This window comes from Protomyctophum bolini (genome assembly GCF_963924005.1).
Source record: "Protomyctophum bolini genome assembly, chromosome: 12".
In the NCBI taxonomy this organism is placed as follows: domain Eukaryota; kingdom Metazoa; phylum Chordata; class Actinopteri; order Myctophiformes; family Myctophidae; genus Protomyctophum; species Protomyctophum bolini.
The window spans coordinates 5,079,369-5,096,741 of NC_137873.1; the positions used below are offsets into that span (position 1 = coordinate 5,079,369).

The 17,373-nt window shown below is 39.9% G+C and overlaps 1 protein-coding gene and 1 long non-coding RNA gene across 2 annotated transcripts; both read right to left on the minus strand.

The window, feature by feature from the left end:
- Positions 1-1,681: 1,681 nt before the first annotated feature.
- Positions 1,682-12,228, minus strand: LOC308325424 (insulin receptor-like; the record flags this gene model as incomplete). The annotated part of the gene is made up of 6 exons (XM_080777916.1): positions 12,115-12,228; positions 11,092-11,174; positions 7,185-7,383; positions 4,052-4,371; positions 3,209-3,348; positions 1,682-1,888 (listed from the first exon to the last, which is right to left on the minus strand). Exons 3-6 carry the CDS (start codon positions 7,379-7,381, stop codon positions 1,682-1,684), a joined length of 864 nt encoding a protein of 287 aa, XP_080634042.1. The 5' UTR covers positions 7,382-7,383; positions 11,092-11,174; positions 12,115-12,228.
- A 914-nt stretch (positions 12,229-13,142) lies between these two features.
- Positions 13,143-14,184, minus strand: LOC308325587. The gene is made up of 3 exons (XR_013965042.1): positions 14,082-14,184; positions 13,908-14,043; positions 13,143-13,158 (listed from the first exon to the last, which is right to left on the minus strand). It is a non-coding gene; the product is annotated as an uncharacterized lncRNA (long non-coding RNA).
- Between the last annotated feature and the right edge of the window lie 3,189 nt (positions 14,185-17,373).

The following is a 17,373-nucleotide window of genomic DNA, read 5'->3' on the forward strand; positions in this document are numbered from 1 at the left end:
TCTCAAGTACCAGGTCTTATTCCCTAACTTGAGTAAACTAAAGACCTGGAGGCGTGATCAATGCCATTTGGCTATTCTGAGTGGCCAAAAGAGCATTGACCACGCCTCCAGGTCTTTAGTTTACTCAAGTTAGGGAATAAGACCTGGTACTCGAGACAGGCAAAATACAGCCCTTTAAATCCAGTGTCCCCTATTTTGGGCAGGAAAGGATTTTCCACATGTTTCTAAAATAGGTGATGTACAAGCTTGCATTGTATGTTGAACATTCTTCACAAGAACCTCACAGCCTGTGAAATAACAGCTAGATATATGGGCACAAAAGGGGCCAGGTCCACATATACAGTAACAGCGGGACAGACACACAGACAGACAGACAGACAGACAGACAGACAGACAGACATGATCTGCAGGGTCTCAGCTGCGTTCGCTTCCCGCGTTTGCGCGTCTTACTGGTAATACAATTGATAGATAAACAGTATAGATCGATACTATATAGCAGTATTTTGTACCATACTTCAATTCGTCCAATTGCCGTTGCCTTTTATCACAAACATTATTTTGCAGACCCGTTACAGATAAAAAAAATACATTTTCCATATGATATCCTGCTGTCCATGGAAGCCTGCACATGGAATGATTGTAAAGGGCTTTCCATTGTGTGAGGTTTGACCAGGGGGGAAGTCAGACGGATATTTTGTGAAGCCACTAAGGAAATGAAAGTTCATATAATGGCCTGTTGTGGCGCTCTCATTGGGCTCAAAAAAACCCATAGCCCCATAGAAGTCCATGTATTTGGGCCCAACTTCACCTAGACTGTATTACCTTAATAAACATGGTCATGAATACTTTTCGCTTCCAGTCACTAGTTTAAAGTCTCATTTCTAATGTCATAATATTCTTTTTGGAAAATTATGGTCCCATTTATTAGAAAAATGACCATAAAGTCGCGCATGTTCTGAGGGGCGTGGCTACCGTTACAGTCTATGAACGGGATCCCCCACACACACGATCTAGAAAGATGGCGACTTCCATTGCAAGGACTGACAGGCTTCATTTTACGTTCACGTTAGACCCGCGGAACGCTTTGTCCATATTTTTTACAGTCTATGGTACTTACTCAGGTCCTGGACGTAGAAGTGGGTGGGTTTGACCTCATGTACTTACTCAGGTCCTGGACGTAGAAGTGGGTGGGTTTGACCTCATGTACTTACTCAGGTCCTGGACGTAGAAGTGGGTGGGTTTGACCTCATGTACTTACTCAGGTCCTGGACGTAGAAGTGGGTGGGTTTGACCTCATGTACTTACTCAGGTCCTGGACGTAGAAGTGGGTGGGTTTGACCTCATGTACTTACTCAGGTCCTGGACGTAGAAGTGGGTGGGTTTGACCTCATGTACTTACTCAGGTCCTGGACGTAGAAGTGGGTGGGTTTGACCTCATGTACTTACTCAGGTCCTGGACGTAGAAGTGGGTGGGTTTGACCTCATGTACTTACTCAGGTCCTGGACGTAGAAGTGGGTGGGTTTGACCTCATGTACTTACTCAGGTCCTGGACGTAGAAGTGGGTGGGTTTGACCTCATGTACTTACTCAGGTCCTGGACGTAGAAGTGGGTGGGTTTGACCTCATGTACTTACTCAGGTCCTGGACGTAGAAGTGGGTGGGTTTGACCTCATGTACTTACTCAGGTCCTGGACGTAGAAGTGGGTGGGTTTGACCTCATGTACTTACTCAGGTCCTGGACGTAGAAGTGGGTGGGTTCGGTCCAGGAGCCGTTGCCCGCCAACGACGTGGCCCGGAGCTTCACCGTGTAGTTCCCAGGGTGCACCACTCTCAGCAAGCAGCCATTGGCCGTTTTGTACATGTTCCTCGACACGCAATAGTTTAGATCCTGGAAACAAACAAAACCCATATTATAAGCATACTATATAATGCATCATATTATATGTACTGTATTTGATTTGATTTATTTGATTTGCACAACATACATAATATACTAGTTATTTCCAAAGGAAAGAAGGCCATTTAGTTGTTGTGCCGGTGAGGTTAAGAAACCCTAGAGGGGCTTATGCGAGAACCTCACCGTTTACACGACATGATACATTTAAAATGTATTAGTACATTCAAAACAACAAACAAACAAAATAAAATCAAGAAAACCCCAAAATAAATGAAAACAGATAAGATAATAAAAAGAAAAGAAAGAAAACTGGACGAAGCAAATATAAAAGTACATACTGAGCAGAAAAAGCAACGACATAATGCTACTACTCTTGTGAAAGGAAATGAAAAGAGTACTGAATTTACTGTATGTATACATACACACAAATATATATATACTGTATATAGGGAGAGATCATCATATTACACACACCCACACACACACACACACACACAGTATATATATAATGTGCTTTAACAGAAGGACAATCAAAGTTGTTTTTCTTTTAATTTTGTTTTTCTAGGCTAGGGCAAATAACAGTCGGCAAGAACAAGTCAGACAGTACGCAACGTTCGCCATGGTAACTAAAAGACGTGCGCGGAGGCAGCAGTGCTAGAACCACCGCTCCATTAAGGCCATTATCAACCAAATGGTCCAGTTTCAAAACAACATCTTGTTCCTGGCAAAAGTGTCTGTGGGAACAAACAGCTGCAGCATGTACCAGTGTGGGTGGTTTCATGGTCTGAATGAGTGCAATTATACTCTCAACTCTCAAATGACTAGTTTCGTGTTTTTGTTTTTTGTTGGTTAAATTTATAGATGCATGCAAATAAAAGTGAGTGTGTGTGTGTGTGTGTGTGTGTGTGTGTGTTCTCTCTCTGGGGGCGTAAATGTGTGTGCATGTTAATATATTTTGACATTTCTCTTCTTTTTCTTTTTACTTATCCTTCAATAATTCGCATATTTGCCTCACAGGAAAGCAAACCGTAGAGATACCACCCATGTATTTAAACTTATTTTGTAATAGCAAAAATTATTAATTCATATTTAGTTAAATCAACATTTTCTCCTGCAATAATCAATAATGAAAAGTTTTTTTTATCTGCCCCAACCCTACTTGCTACTAGTAATAGAAACTTGTGTTTGTGAGTACGTGTGCACGTGCGTGCATGTGCGTGTGTGTGTGTGTGTGTTTGTGAGTACGTGTACGTGTGCACGTGCGTGCATGTGCGTGTGCGTGCGTGTGTGCGTGCGTGTGCCTCCTCTCACCTCAGTATCCCCCAGTCTCCTGTACTGGACCTCATACAGGATGATCATGCCATTGGGACTTTTGGGCTCCTGCCATTTGATGTGCACCGTGTACTCTGACACCTCGTAGACGATGGAGCCCACGATGTCATCAGCTTTGTCTGAAGGAAGACAAAATGAATGGCTCTCTAGGGTGCAAAGACGTATTGGCAAACAATAGCCTCACACCGATGATACGATAACCTTTCAGCATTTCTCTCTACCCGTGTGGAGGATATCAATTCCTGTGGTGCTCTTTCAAGGAAGGTATCTGATTTCATCTTTTGGTTTTATTAGATCAGAGTATAGTGGTGCCGTAGGAATATAAGGCAGGGACATAAAACATAGAACAGAGATCAGCGGTCAGGACCTGGATTGAAACCCATGACATTTATGGTATGAATGGTTATTTATTATCCAGATTCAGTTCAACAAACATTTGCTCAAGGACATGCACTGTCATTCTCTGAGGGTAAGCTAGGGTTAGATGTGCACATAAAATATTAGATAAGTCAACTTACAAAGACATTCCGTCCTGCCTTTATCCCGAGTGCATTACCTGAAAAATCCCTTATAGAGATTATAAGAGGACGCTAGACCTGCTATCTGTAATACGGTATAGGATTCATTTCTTGGCACAGTGTTTACTTGACTGCTTTCTCTGTGGATAAGCCAAATGCCTAAATTGTTCATTTTAAATGTAAATAAATGCTAATGCTCGTGCTAATGCATGAACCTAGTTATATTTGCACTAACTGGATGTGTTGTTTATACTGTATCTCCTTGTACATACTGTGCACATGGCAAATAAAGGTGAGTCTTTACCCTCGGGCATGGTACGGGCGCTGACATAGGCGGCCATGCTGCAGCGCAAGGGGTCGGTGGGGTGGTTGCACGCGTGGACCTCTATCTGGTAGCTGGTGAAGTGCCGCAGGTTGGAGATGACGGTGGACTCCTTGGCGTTGGCCGCCACCGTCACCACCGACTTGGTGCTCTCAAAGCTCTCCTCCCCCTCCTCCACGTCCTCCTCCCCCTTGTCTCCCCCGGGCCTGCGCGTCCTGCCTTCTGGCGTGCTCGGGGCGGTGGTGAGGAACGGAAGGGTACGATTGGCGATGCCCATGGCTGACCGCCGCTGTCTGTTGGGTCTGTGGTGTGGGGAGAGAAGCGGTCGTGTCATGCTGGCTTCTGGGCTAAATGTCACCTCACGGAAATAAACATGTACACATGCAAAACTAAGAGCAGCTAGTACACCCTGTACAACTTTTAAAGTCGCCAGGGATTCATCGGATCGTAAAGGCACTTCACACTAGTAGATAAGTCTCACACACGGGATCACAGGGATGAGTCTCACACAAGGGATCACACACACTGCAAGATATTATCCCTCATCACCGAGAGTAGAACCCTGCGAGAGTAGAAGTCAGCGGGAACCTGTGGTACCCATAGAGGTCCCAACGCAGATCTTATTTCCCCTGGGTACAGAGTCTCTTTCTCTCTCTCTCTCTCCCCCCTCTCACTCTCTCTCCCTCCCTCCCGTGTGTTCCACGTGCTCGTCGCAAAATAAACACTCTGTGCAATTCCTCTCAAATACTGTACAGACAGAGAGGAGTTTCATTGGGAGAACTAACGTATGCAGAGGAACATGCTATTCCTGTCAGTTCTGCTCCCTGCAGCACAACCTGTAGATTTCACCCTTTCTGCCCGACTTGAATCTTGATAAGTGATCTGGTCAATCAGAACCACCTTCAGTTTGTTCTTAAACAAGTTCAGAGGAGAAAGTTGTAAACCAGTAGGATATTTGTCCCAAAGTGTAGTACCTCTGTATCCAATAGAAAACTGACCATGACTAGTACGATAAAGGGGGGGGGGGATGGAGATGAGTAGCCTGTCTAGTGTTGTATTTGTGGACTTGAGAATGTTTGAAAGTAATTAACTAAAAGGCCTGGGGATGGAGTTGGGGTATGTTTAAGCTTGTAAATAAGTGTTAATCTGGAAAAAGTTGAGCATTTTGAAAAGTGCACGGAGCAGAGTGATGGAGTTGTTTTGATAAAGTAACAAATGTCTTCTCGAGTAGGTAAATGGTGTGGAGGTAAGAGACATAAGTGCTGGCCCAGACCATATTGCAAAATGTTAAATGTGGGTAAATCAAGCTGTAATATAAAGTAAGCAAACAGTTTTGATTGACCAGACCACTCATTTTTCTGATGACACCAAGCGATCAAGAAACTTTGTTGGAAACTAGATTGATGTGTTCTTTCCAGCTGAGTTTCTCATCCACTAAAACTCCTAAGAATTTTATAGAGGAGACGTGAGATATCTCAGTGTCATTAATACTTCCCATCTGTGAACACGTTCAATTGTGTACCCAAGCCAGATTGAACCCTTAGGGCTGTATTTTGCATGTCTTAAGTACCAGATCTTATTCCCTAACTTGAGTAAACTAAAGACCTGGAGGCGTGATCAATGCCATTTGGCTATTCTGAGTGGCCAAAGAGCACGCAAAATACAGCCCCTAGTGTCTGTGGTGGTGCCAGGAACCACCCAGACGCCAAAACAGTGACTTGCGAATGTGTTTTGTGGATACAATTACCACCTGAACGTGCATAGGGTGTGATAATCTATTGACTGGTTTGTAAATTACGTATAACTTGTGCACCAGACAGAGACAAAGCTATTGCACGTTGCCCATGAATGGCATTATGTAGAGGATCTTAATACTCAACACAAGAGGGTGCATGTGAGCCTTAACTGACAAGGGAATGTGACCAGAGCACAAAGTCAAATGTTTTGTTAAAAGCTTAAAGCGCTATAATTATTCTCATACTGTAGTACTCATTGCTATAGAGTATAGAGTGTTTGTTCAGCAACAGGGGTCCCCCCCCACCCATCTTTCCAGCTCTTCCATAAACAGAAAATCAGCTTCAATTTTATATTGTTCAAGTTCCAATTTCGTCTGGTCAATTCTTCGTATAATCACTTGTTAAATCTAGAACCTGTGTGAGTTCTCTTTCCCGATTAGATACAATAGGTATCCTGATGTATAAATGCATGTTCTGCTTAATATAGAGCTGGAGAGACGGGGAGACTCTGTTATGGTTACTGAACAAACATCAATGAGTACTATCAGAATATGGAGCTAGTTAATACTTAATCACTTATACTACCTTTAAATTGATTGGCACACTCTAAAAAACTTTCAAAGCAGGTAAAAAGAACAGTTCAAAGCTTTTGCTCTGACTTCCATATATGGTATTCACTCTTGTGTACAGACAGCCAGAGAGGCATGACCATTCATTACAAGGAAATATGTCCAATATGTGACCAACAAATAACAGCTTGTGTGTCTGGTTTCCATGGTAATGAAGCCTATCTATCACGCACCTGGCACCATCCATGCCTCTTGCAAAAGATAACTGACCAACTGACAATGTTGACATACGGTTGATTGGACATACAATTAAAAACGTAACTTTATGGATGATGTTTTAGCGCGTTTGCTTTCATTTGTAATCTTGTTTTATTTGGAAGAATAAGCTGTGAGGCAGAGGAAGGTAAAAAATAAATACACCATCAAGCACAGTCTTATGGGAACCAATTGATATTTCCTTGAAGATTTGACAATTATGAAGAAGGAATCTAATATTCCTGGTGCAATGAGAGTCGTAAGCGGAATATCGGATATACAATGCGGATATACAATGGATATACAATGATAGCGGATATACAATGATATACAATACGGATATACAATACGGATATACAATGATATTTATATATCATTGTCCATGTCGAATGTCATGTTTTTATGTTCTATGTGGACCCCAGGAAGATTATCTGCTGCTATGCACCAGCTAATGGGGATCCTAATAAAACTCTAAAACTCTAAACATCCTAAAACCACTGTGCCTACACAAGCTTCCAGTTCCTTGCAAACGAGAGCTCCATAAGTCTTACTTACTTTATCTCGAAGACCTCGTTGTGGAGATAATTCTCAAAGGTTTTGCGGTACTCCGAGTCCTCTTTCTCCTTCTTCAGCTCCTTGTCGGTCTTGGGACAGGAGCAGCAGCGAGTCCCGTGTCCATACTCCTCTGTCTGGTTCCACTTGTGCTCCTCGTCACTGTCCACCTGGGTGGGCACGCGCGACGGCAGCTTCATCCCTGCAGACCAGGAAGGGTTGACACTGAGTGCACGCAACATGACTTATTATTAATACTTATTGTAATATTTATGGCCCGGTATAGTCCAATTTTCTCATGTCTATTCAGAACAATCATACAGATTCAAGTTGAGGCAACTGTAACATGTTTTACAATGAAGATAATAATATCTTTCGATCCACTGTTCCGTAATAATTTATCGTATCGTATGTGCAGTGCACACATCCACGCACCATAAGTCAGTCAAGACATATATAGATTTTTATAAACAGATATCCTGGATATGAATTCAGAGTATGCAGGCGAGGTGCAATATGTTTGGTTTCAGAAGTGTTCTGGTTTCAGATTGTAGTCGTTGAGTAGTACTGACCAATTACAATTGAACGGGCTTTGGTAACACGACTTTAGCATCCAGGTAAACAGTCTATGTGGCGAGAAAAAGAGGCGGAATGCAATTCCTGAAATACAATCCAGTCAAAACCAGCTCGAAACCCATCGATATCGCCAGATGAACTTTTATCCCGGTGTAAACTTCTAGTCATCTCCCAACTCCGACCGGACACATGGTAGTGGAAGGCGTGGCCCGGATATCCACTGGCTACAACGGAAGCCCAGAACCATTGGCCCTTACCCCCGGACAGTAAATCCTCATCAGACAATAGCCAATGGGTTCCTAGATAGACAGAAACATACAGTACAGTCGAACTCTGAACCGTAGTAGCCTTGCCAAGCCGGGCAGGAGCCTATCTCCTGTTTCTGTAGCTTGAGGCAGCTTGATGTACAAGTACACCCCCTGGACATGACGCTAGTATGTCGCAGGGACTTACCCCCAATCCATCCTATATACAGTCTAGCGGCGTCTATATACAGTCTAGCGGCGTCTATATACAGTCTAGCACGGTCTATATACAGTCTAGCGGCGTCTATATACAGTCTAGCGGCGTCTATATACAGTCTAGCGGCGTCTATATACAGTCTAGCGGCGTCTATATACAGTCTAGCGGCGTCTATATACAGTCTAGCGGCGTCTATATACAGTCTAGCGGCGTCTATATACAGTCTAGCACGGTCTATATACAGTCTAGCACGGTCTATATACAGTCTAGCACGGTCTATATACAGTCTAGCACGGTCTATATACAGTCTAGCGGCGTCTATATACAGTCTAGCACCGTCTATATACAGTCTAGCACCGTCTATATACAGTCTAGCGGCGTCTATATACAGTCTAGCGGCGTCTATATACAGTCTAGCGGCGTCTATATACAGTCTAGCGGCGTCTATATACAGTCTAGCGGCGTCTATATACAGTCTAGCGGCGTCTATATACAGTCTAGCGGCGTCTATATACAGTCTAGCGGCGTCTATATACAGTCTAGCGGCGTCTATATACACTCTAGCGGCGTCTATATACAGTCTAGCGGCGTCTATATACAGTCTAGCACCGTCTATATACAGTCTAGCGGCGTCTATATACAGTCTAGCGGCGTCTATATACAGTCTAGCGGCGTCTATATACAGTCTAGCGGCGTCTATATACAGTCTAGCGGCGTCTATATACAGTCTAGCGGCGTCTATATACAGTCTAGCACCGTCTATATACAGTCTAGCACGGTCTATATACAGTCTAGCACGGTCTATATACAGTCTAGCGGCGTCTATATACAGTCTAGCGGCGTCTATATACAGTCTAGCGGCGTCTATATACAGTCTAGCGGCGTCTATATACAGTCTAGCGGCGTCTATATACAGTCTAGCGGCGTCTATATACAGTCTAGCACCGTCTATATACAGTCTAGCGGCGTCTATATACAGTCTAGCGGCGTCTATATACAGTCTAGCGGCGTCTATATACAGTCTAGCGGCGTCTATATACAGTCTAGCGGCGTCTATATACACTCTAGCGGCGTCTATATACAGTCTAGCGGCGTCTATATACAGTCTAGCGGCGTCTATATGCAGTCTAGCGGCGTCTATATACAGTCTAGCACCGTCTATATACAGTCTAGCACCGTCTATATACAGTCTAGCACCGTCTATATACAGTCTAGCGGCGTCTATATACAGTCTAGCACCGTCTATATACAGTCTAGCGGCGTCTATATACAGTCTAGCGGCGTCTATATACAGTCTAGCGGCGTCTATATACAGTCTAGCGGCGTCTATATACAGTCTAGCGGCGTCTATATACAGTCTAGCGGCGTCTATATACACTCTAGCGGCGTCTATATACAGTCTAGCGGCGTCTATATACACTCTAGCGGCGTCTATATACAGTCTAGCGGCGTCTATATACAGTCTAGCGGCGTCTATATACACTCTAGCGGCGTCTATATACACTCTAGCGGCGTCTATATACAGTCTAGCGGCGTCTATATACAGTCTAGCGGCGTCTATATACAGTCTAGCGGCGTCTATATACAGTCTAGCGGCGTCTATATACAGTCTAGCGGCGTCTATATACAGTCTAGCGGCGTCTATATACAGTCTAGCGGCGTCTATATACAGTCTAGCGGCGTCTATATACACTCTAGCGGCGTCTATATACAGTCTAGCGGCGTCTATATACACTCTAGCGGCGTCTATATACAGTCTAGCGGCGTCTATATACAGTCTAGCGGCGTCTATATACACTCTAGCGGCGTCTATATACAGTCTAGCGGCGTCTATATACAGTCTAGCGGCGTCTATATACAGTCTAGCACCGTCTATATACAGTCTAGCAGCGTCTATATACAGTCTAGCAGCGTCTATATACAGTCTAGCAGCGTCTATATACAGTCTAGCACCGTCTATATACAGTCTAGCACGGTCTATATACAGTCTAGCGGCGTCTATATACAGTCTAGCGGCGTCTATATACAGTCTAGCGGCGTCTATATACAGTCTAGCGGCGTCTATATACAGTCTAGCACCGTCTATATACAGTCTAGCGGCGTCTATATACAGTCTAGCGGCGTCTATATACAGTCTAGCGGCGTCTATATACAGTCTAGCGGCGTCTATATACAGTCTAGCGGCGTCTATATACAGTCTAGCGGCGTCTATATACACTCTAGCGGCGTCTATATACACTCTAGCGGCGTCTATATACACTCTAGCGGCGTCTATATACAGTCTAGCGGCGTCTATATACAGTCTAGCGGCGTCTATATACAGTCTAGCGGCGTCTATATACAGTCTAGCGGCGTCTATATACAGTCTAGCGGCGTCTATATACAGTCTAGCGGCGTCTATATACAGTCTAGCGGCGTCTATATACAGTCTAGCGGCGTCTATATACAGTCTAGCGGCGTCTATATACACTCTAGCGGCGTCTATATACAGTCTAGCGGCGTCTATATACACTCTAGCGGCGTCTATATACAGTCTAGCGGCGTCTATATACAGTCTAGCGGCGTCTATATACACTCTAGCGGCGTCTATATACAGTCTAGCGGCGTCTATATACAGTCTAGCACCGTCTATATACAGTCTAGCAGCGTCTATATACAGTCTAGCAGCGTCTATATACAGTCTAGCAGCGTCTATATACAGTCTAGCAGCGTCTATATACAGTCTAGCAGCGTCTATATACGTGTGTGCGTGCGTGCGTGCGTGCGTGCGTGTGTGTGTGTGTGTGTGTGTGTGTGTGTGTGTGTGTGTGTGTGTGTGTGTGTGTCTGTGTGTGTGTGTGTGTGTGTGTGTGTGTCTGTGTGTGTGTCTCACCATGTGGCTGCCGTCGGTCCACCGGAAGTCGTTGTCAAACATCTTATCGTTGAGGCCGATCCACTGGTAGTCCTGCCCCAGACCTAGTGCCAGCCAAACACAACACTTTACACTGGGCCCTTTTTAGGACTTTTCACTCTCACAAATAAGAGAGAAGAGAGACAATAGAGAGATAGAGAGAGAGAGAGAGAGAGAGAGAGAGAGAGAGAGAGAGAGAGAGAGAGAGAGTAGCATTTTCTACAGTACACATGAATCATTCTTCCTGAGATAACATGACCGTGTTCCCCCTATTCAGGAGTTTGTACCGTTATAACTATTATAATCGTCTCTGTCGAGTGGAAATGTCCGAAAACGTTTCGTGGGACTCAAATTCAAAAGTATGGCAGATGGACAAGCTAAAAACGTGTTGCTTCATTGACGCGTTTCGAGATTTTGGATCTGCTACTTTTAACCCCTTTTGGTGTTTTAAACATTGTGTTATAATTTATCTATTGAAAAAATAGCAGACCTACAAGCTCATAGCGCGCCACCGAGTGGCGCGCTACGAGCTTGTAGGTCTGCTGCTTTTGAAAAATCATAAGAATGCGGCGCAAATCTTTGTATATATATTCTTTCAAAGTGAATGTTTTTTAACTCAGGTCTAAATGGGTTAATGCTTTCGCGTGAAGCCATAGCATGATCAAGGAGGGAGTTCATTTACAAAAGAACATGACTATTTATTTTTATTCTTTTGATGGTAAACATGCTGGCGGCCAGTCTTTTTGACCCGAAGACAACGCATGCAAAGGTTTAAAGAGCAACTGTTTGTGGGGCTGATATGGTTCCCGTTTCGCATTTGAGTAAATGGTGCGCTGTGACTGGCCAGTCGCTGTGATTGACAGCCTACACCTAAACCTAACCCTAACCTTAACCTCAGTAAAGCATACCTAAACCTAACCTCAGTCAAACTAGCGCAGTGGCTGGGGGGCGTTTCCAAGAACCCGAATGCGAAACGGATACCATATTAGCGTTTGTGGGACGTACGGTTGACGTAGTGTTGCTCCTCGTGGGACAGCAGGCTGGTCAGGTGGGCCCCATGGACACGACACTCCCTCTCAGCCGCGTCCCAGCTCTTCCTGGTGGGGAAGTAGCGTAGCAGTGACCCTGGAACTTGTGCCAGCCGTAGTCACATGTCTCCGTGTCTGGTGAGAGGGAGAGAGGAGGACACGTAGCTCATGAGTTTACCTTCTTCGATGTGTTATCCTGCATGGACTTAAGTTATTTAAACAAAGGAAAGGAAAGGAAAGGAAAATGAGTGATAGTTTTGAACCAAATGGACCCTCACAGGTTAATGTACACATGAACACATGGATATGGGTCCATCTGCACTCTTAAGAGTGCAGATGTTCCATTAATGTTCCATTAAAGTCAGTGAGCTTCCCAAACCCTATTCCTTAGTTTCCCAAAACAGGGACCCATATGCGGGTCGCACACCAATTTGTATGGGTCGTGAGTAAATTCCCCCTTTTGTTGTTTTTGTTTCCAACCTGTATATATTTTGTATTATTATAAAGAGATGATACGCATGGAAGAATGGTGGTTCTTTAATGCATTTTGACCTGAGATCAGATTCCAAAAATGTCTTAAATCCTGACAGTTTAAAAAAATAGCAGACCTACAAGCTCGTAGCGCGCCACTCGGTGGTGCGCTATGAGCTTGTAGATCTGCTATTTTTCAAGCTTGTAGTGCTTTTAGGTCTGCTATTGAACACTCTTTTTTTAACCTGACCAATAACAGTAGCTTATCTGTCCAATACTTTTTGCCTAACCAATAACATTAGCCTCTGTCTAATACATGTTTTAATTTTATTATAAGAGGTCTTTAATACAAATACAATATTGAAATAAGAATACCATAGCAGCATACTGGGCTCAACATTGAGTTTGCAATCACAGAAGAACTACCATCAAAACATTAAATTATAACAAGTTATAGTTGGTACAATATATATATAGCACATACCTGTAAGAACAGACAAATAAAACACATATTTGTAGTTGGAACTGGTCCACTGCTTCCTCAGACTGTCTGTGGTTAACACAACACAAACAGTAAACTCACTTTATTTTCGTGCAAAAAGAATAACACTGCGTGACGTCATCACTAGTCCCCGTGATAAACCAAAAGCTGTTTACAAAAAGATTCATTGCTCTCAGATAATATTATCATAATGACCCAACGTCATATGTATATTAGACACTGTCTAACATCACAGCGTTTTCAAAGAGCCGCCTCACCTCATAGGGAACACGGAATCCACTGAGGTAGCTACGGTAACACCACTAGGACATACAGAGCGGCAGCTACGGGAACACCACTAGGACAAACAGTGTGATATGCAGTGAACCAAAGTGCTATATAAATTATCTTAGTTTGCAACAACAAAACAATGTCTGGTACTGCTCAATGAGGGGCAAATGAACAACTCAATTTAACTAACTATTTAACTCTGTTACACTGGGCACTTCAAAATAAAAGGTAGACCAAACGTACAACAAGTGTCAAAATAAATATATCCCAAAGCAATGTAAATAAACAAATAAAACCAGCAAGTGTCCCCGGCAGTTACAACAATATAGTGATGTTGTGTTTTAACAGTACACAATGAACATGATGGATCTAAAAACGAATCCACTAGAGAGATAGAGATATTACCCACCTGTCAGTTTCAGGTCGGGACACAGAACTTGTATCTTAGCGTAACAAACAGTAGTCCCTTCCTAACATTTGAGAATATATTTTGACCTCCCTCTGGAAAAAATGAAAAAGAACCTTACCAAAATTCCATTGGGTTTCGTAGTCTCGTTGGTCTGCTGGATAACGCAGCGCATTTGAGTTTCAACGGCCCGGGTACGCAGCCACAGGTCAAGATCCGAGACTGCGGACGAGGAGCGAGGAGCATAACAAATTAACCTTTTGAAGAAGGCCGCAAAGGAGCATAACAAATTAACCTTTTGAAGAAGGCCGCAAAACCTAAATAAAATCCATTCCATCATCCATTGTTTAAGAAGACAGTCTCTTCTCGCCTCTATTTACTTTTTGTGGGGAATCCCCCTCCTGCTGCTCCCGACTCTCTCAGACTATGCTGGCCTGGCCAATCAGCCAGCTAGTTGCGGGATCAAGGCATAATGTTCTCTATAGCTAGGCTACGGCCCCACCCTGTGGTCCCCTGATGGTACTGCCTCTGTAGCCACCATACCAGTGGCAGCCGTGGCCGAGTGGATAGCGCAGCGGTTTTGATACCGAGAGGTCGCCAGTTCGAATCAGCGGTCCGACAAATTATTATTCATGTCCTCACTGTATTGCATTACTGTTTGTTTTTTTGGCTGAGTCAATGCTGTTATATTCACTACCGGCTTTGAGAGAACAAAAGGCACTGAGCACTGTCTCCCCTGACTATCTGTTATGCACACTATCTGTTATGCCTGCCTGCGTGCGTGCGTGCGTGCGTGCGTGCGTGCGTGCGTGCGTGCGTGCGAGCGAGCGAGCGAGCGAGCGATGTGTGTACCATAATCTTGCTCAGTGGGTTTGTCCGGGGGTCCGCGGGGGTCCGCGAAGGGGTCCCCGGGCGTATCTTGGCCATCTCTGGTCCGTTTTGGATGGGGGGAATCTCGTTGCGACCGGGGCCGCCCCCGTGGGTCTCGTGCCCGGGTGGGGGTCCGCGGGGGTCCGCGAAGGGGTCCGCGAAGGGGTCCCCGGGCGTATCTCGGCCGTCTCTGGTCCGAAAGAAAGAATGAAAGAACAAAGAAAGAAAGAAAGAAAGAAAGAAAGAAAGAATAAATAAATAAATAAATAAATAAATAAAGAAAGAAAGAAAGAAAGAAAGAAAGAAAGAAAGAAAGAAAGAATGAAAGAATAAATAAATAATTAATTAAAGAATGAATGAATGAATGAATGAATGAATGAATAAAGAAAGAAAGAAAGAAAGAAAGAAAGAAAGAAAGAAAGAAAGAATAAAAAAATAATGAATTAAAGAATGAATGAATAAATGAATAAATGAATAAATGAATAAAGAAAGAAAGAAAGAATAAATAAATAAATAATGAATTAAAGAATTTAATGAATTAATGAATTAATAAATGAATAAATGAATAAATGAATAAATGAATAAATAATGAATTAAAGAATGAATAAATGAATAAATGAAAAAAGAAAGAAAGAAAGAAAGAATGAAAGAATAAAAAAATAAAAAAATAATGAATTAAAGAATGAATGAATGAATGAATGAATAAATGAATAAATGAATAAATGAATAAATGAATAAATGAATAAATATATGAATAAATGAATAAATAAAGAATAAAAAAATAATGAATTAAAGAATGAATAATGAATTAAAGAATGAATAAATGAATAAATGAATAAATGAATAAATGAATAAATGAATAAATAAAGAATAAATAAATGAATAAATAATGAATTAAAGAATGAATAATGAATTAAATAATGAATAAATGAATAAATGAATAAATGAATAAATGAATAAATGAAGAAAGAAAGAAAGAATAAATAAATAAATAATGAATTAAAGAATGAATGAATGAATGAATTAATAAATGAATAAATGAATAAATAATGAATTAAAGAATGAATAAATGAATAAATGAATAAATGAATAAAAAAAGAAAGAAAGAAAGAATGAAAGAATAAAAAAATAAAAAAATAATGAATTAAAGAATGAATGAATGAATGAATGAATAAATGAATAAATGAATAAATGAATAAATGAATAAATGAATAAATGAATAAATATATGAATAAATGAATAAATAAAGAATAAAAAAATAATGAATTAAAGAATGAATAATGAATTAAAGAATGAATAAATGAATAAATGAATAAATGAATAAATGAATAAATGAATAAATAAAGAATAAATAAATGAATAAATAATGAATTAAAGAATGAATAATGAATTAAATAATGAATAAATGAATAAATGAATAAATGAATAAATGAATAAATGAAGAAAGAAAGAAAGAATAAATAAATAAATAATGAATTAAAGAATGAATGAATGAATGAATTAATAAATGAATAAATGAATAAATAATGAATTAAAGAATGAATAAATGAATAAATGAATAAATGAATAAAAAAAGAAAGAAAGAAAGAAAGAAAGAAAGAATGAAAGAATAAAAAAATAAAAAAATAATGAATTAAAGAATGAATGAATGAATGAATGAATGAATAAATGAATAAATGAATAAATGAATAAATGAATAAATATATGAATAAATGAATAAAAAAAGAATAAGAAAATAATGAATAATGAATTAAAGAATGAATAAATGAATAAATGAATAAATGAATAAATAAAGAATAAATAAATAAATAAATAATGAATTAAAGAATGAATAAATGAATAAATGAATAAATGAATAAATGAATAAATGAATAAAGAAAGAAAGAAAGAATAAATAAATAAATAATGAATTAAAGAATGAATGAATGAATTAATTAATAAATGAATAAATGAATAAATAATGAATTAAAGAATGAATAAATGAATAAATGAATAAATGAATAAATGAATAAATGAATAAATGAATAAATAAAGAATAAATAAATAAATAAATAATGAATTAAAGAATGAATAATGAATTAAAGAATGAATAAATGAATAAATGAATAAATGAATAAATGAATAAATGAATAAATGAATAAATAAATAATGAATTAAAGAATGAATAATGAATTAAAGAATGAATAAATGAATAAATGAATAAATGAATAAAGAAAGAAAGAAAGAATAAATAAATAAATAATGAATTAAAGAATGAATGAATTAATGAATTAATAAATGAATAAATAATGAATTAAAGAACGAATAAATGAATAAATGAAAAAAGAAAGAAAGAAAGAAAGAATAAAAGAATAAAAAAATAAAAAAATAATGAATTAAAGAATGAATGAATGAATGAATGAATAAATGAATAAATGAATAAATGAATAAATATATGAATAAATGAATAAATAAAGAATAAAAAAATAATGAATTAAAGAATGAATAATGAATTAAAGAATGAATAAATGAATAAATGAATAAATGAATAAATGAATAAATTAATAAATAAATAAATAAATAAATAATGAATTAAAGAATGAATAATGAATTAAAGAATGAATAAATGAATAAATGAATAAATGAATAAATGAATAAAAAAAGAAAGAAAGAAAGAAAGAAAGAAAGAATGAAAGAATAAAAAAATAAAAAAATAATGAATTAAAGAATGAATGAAT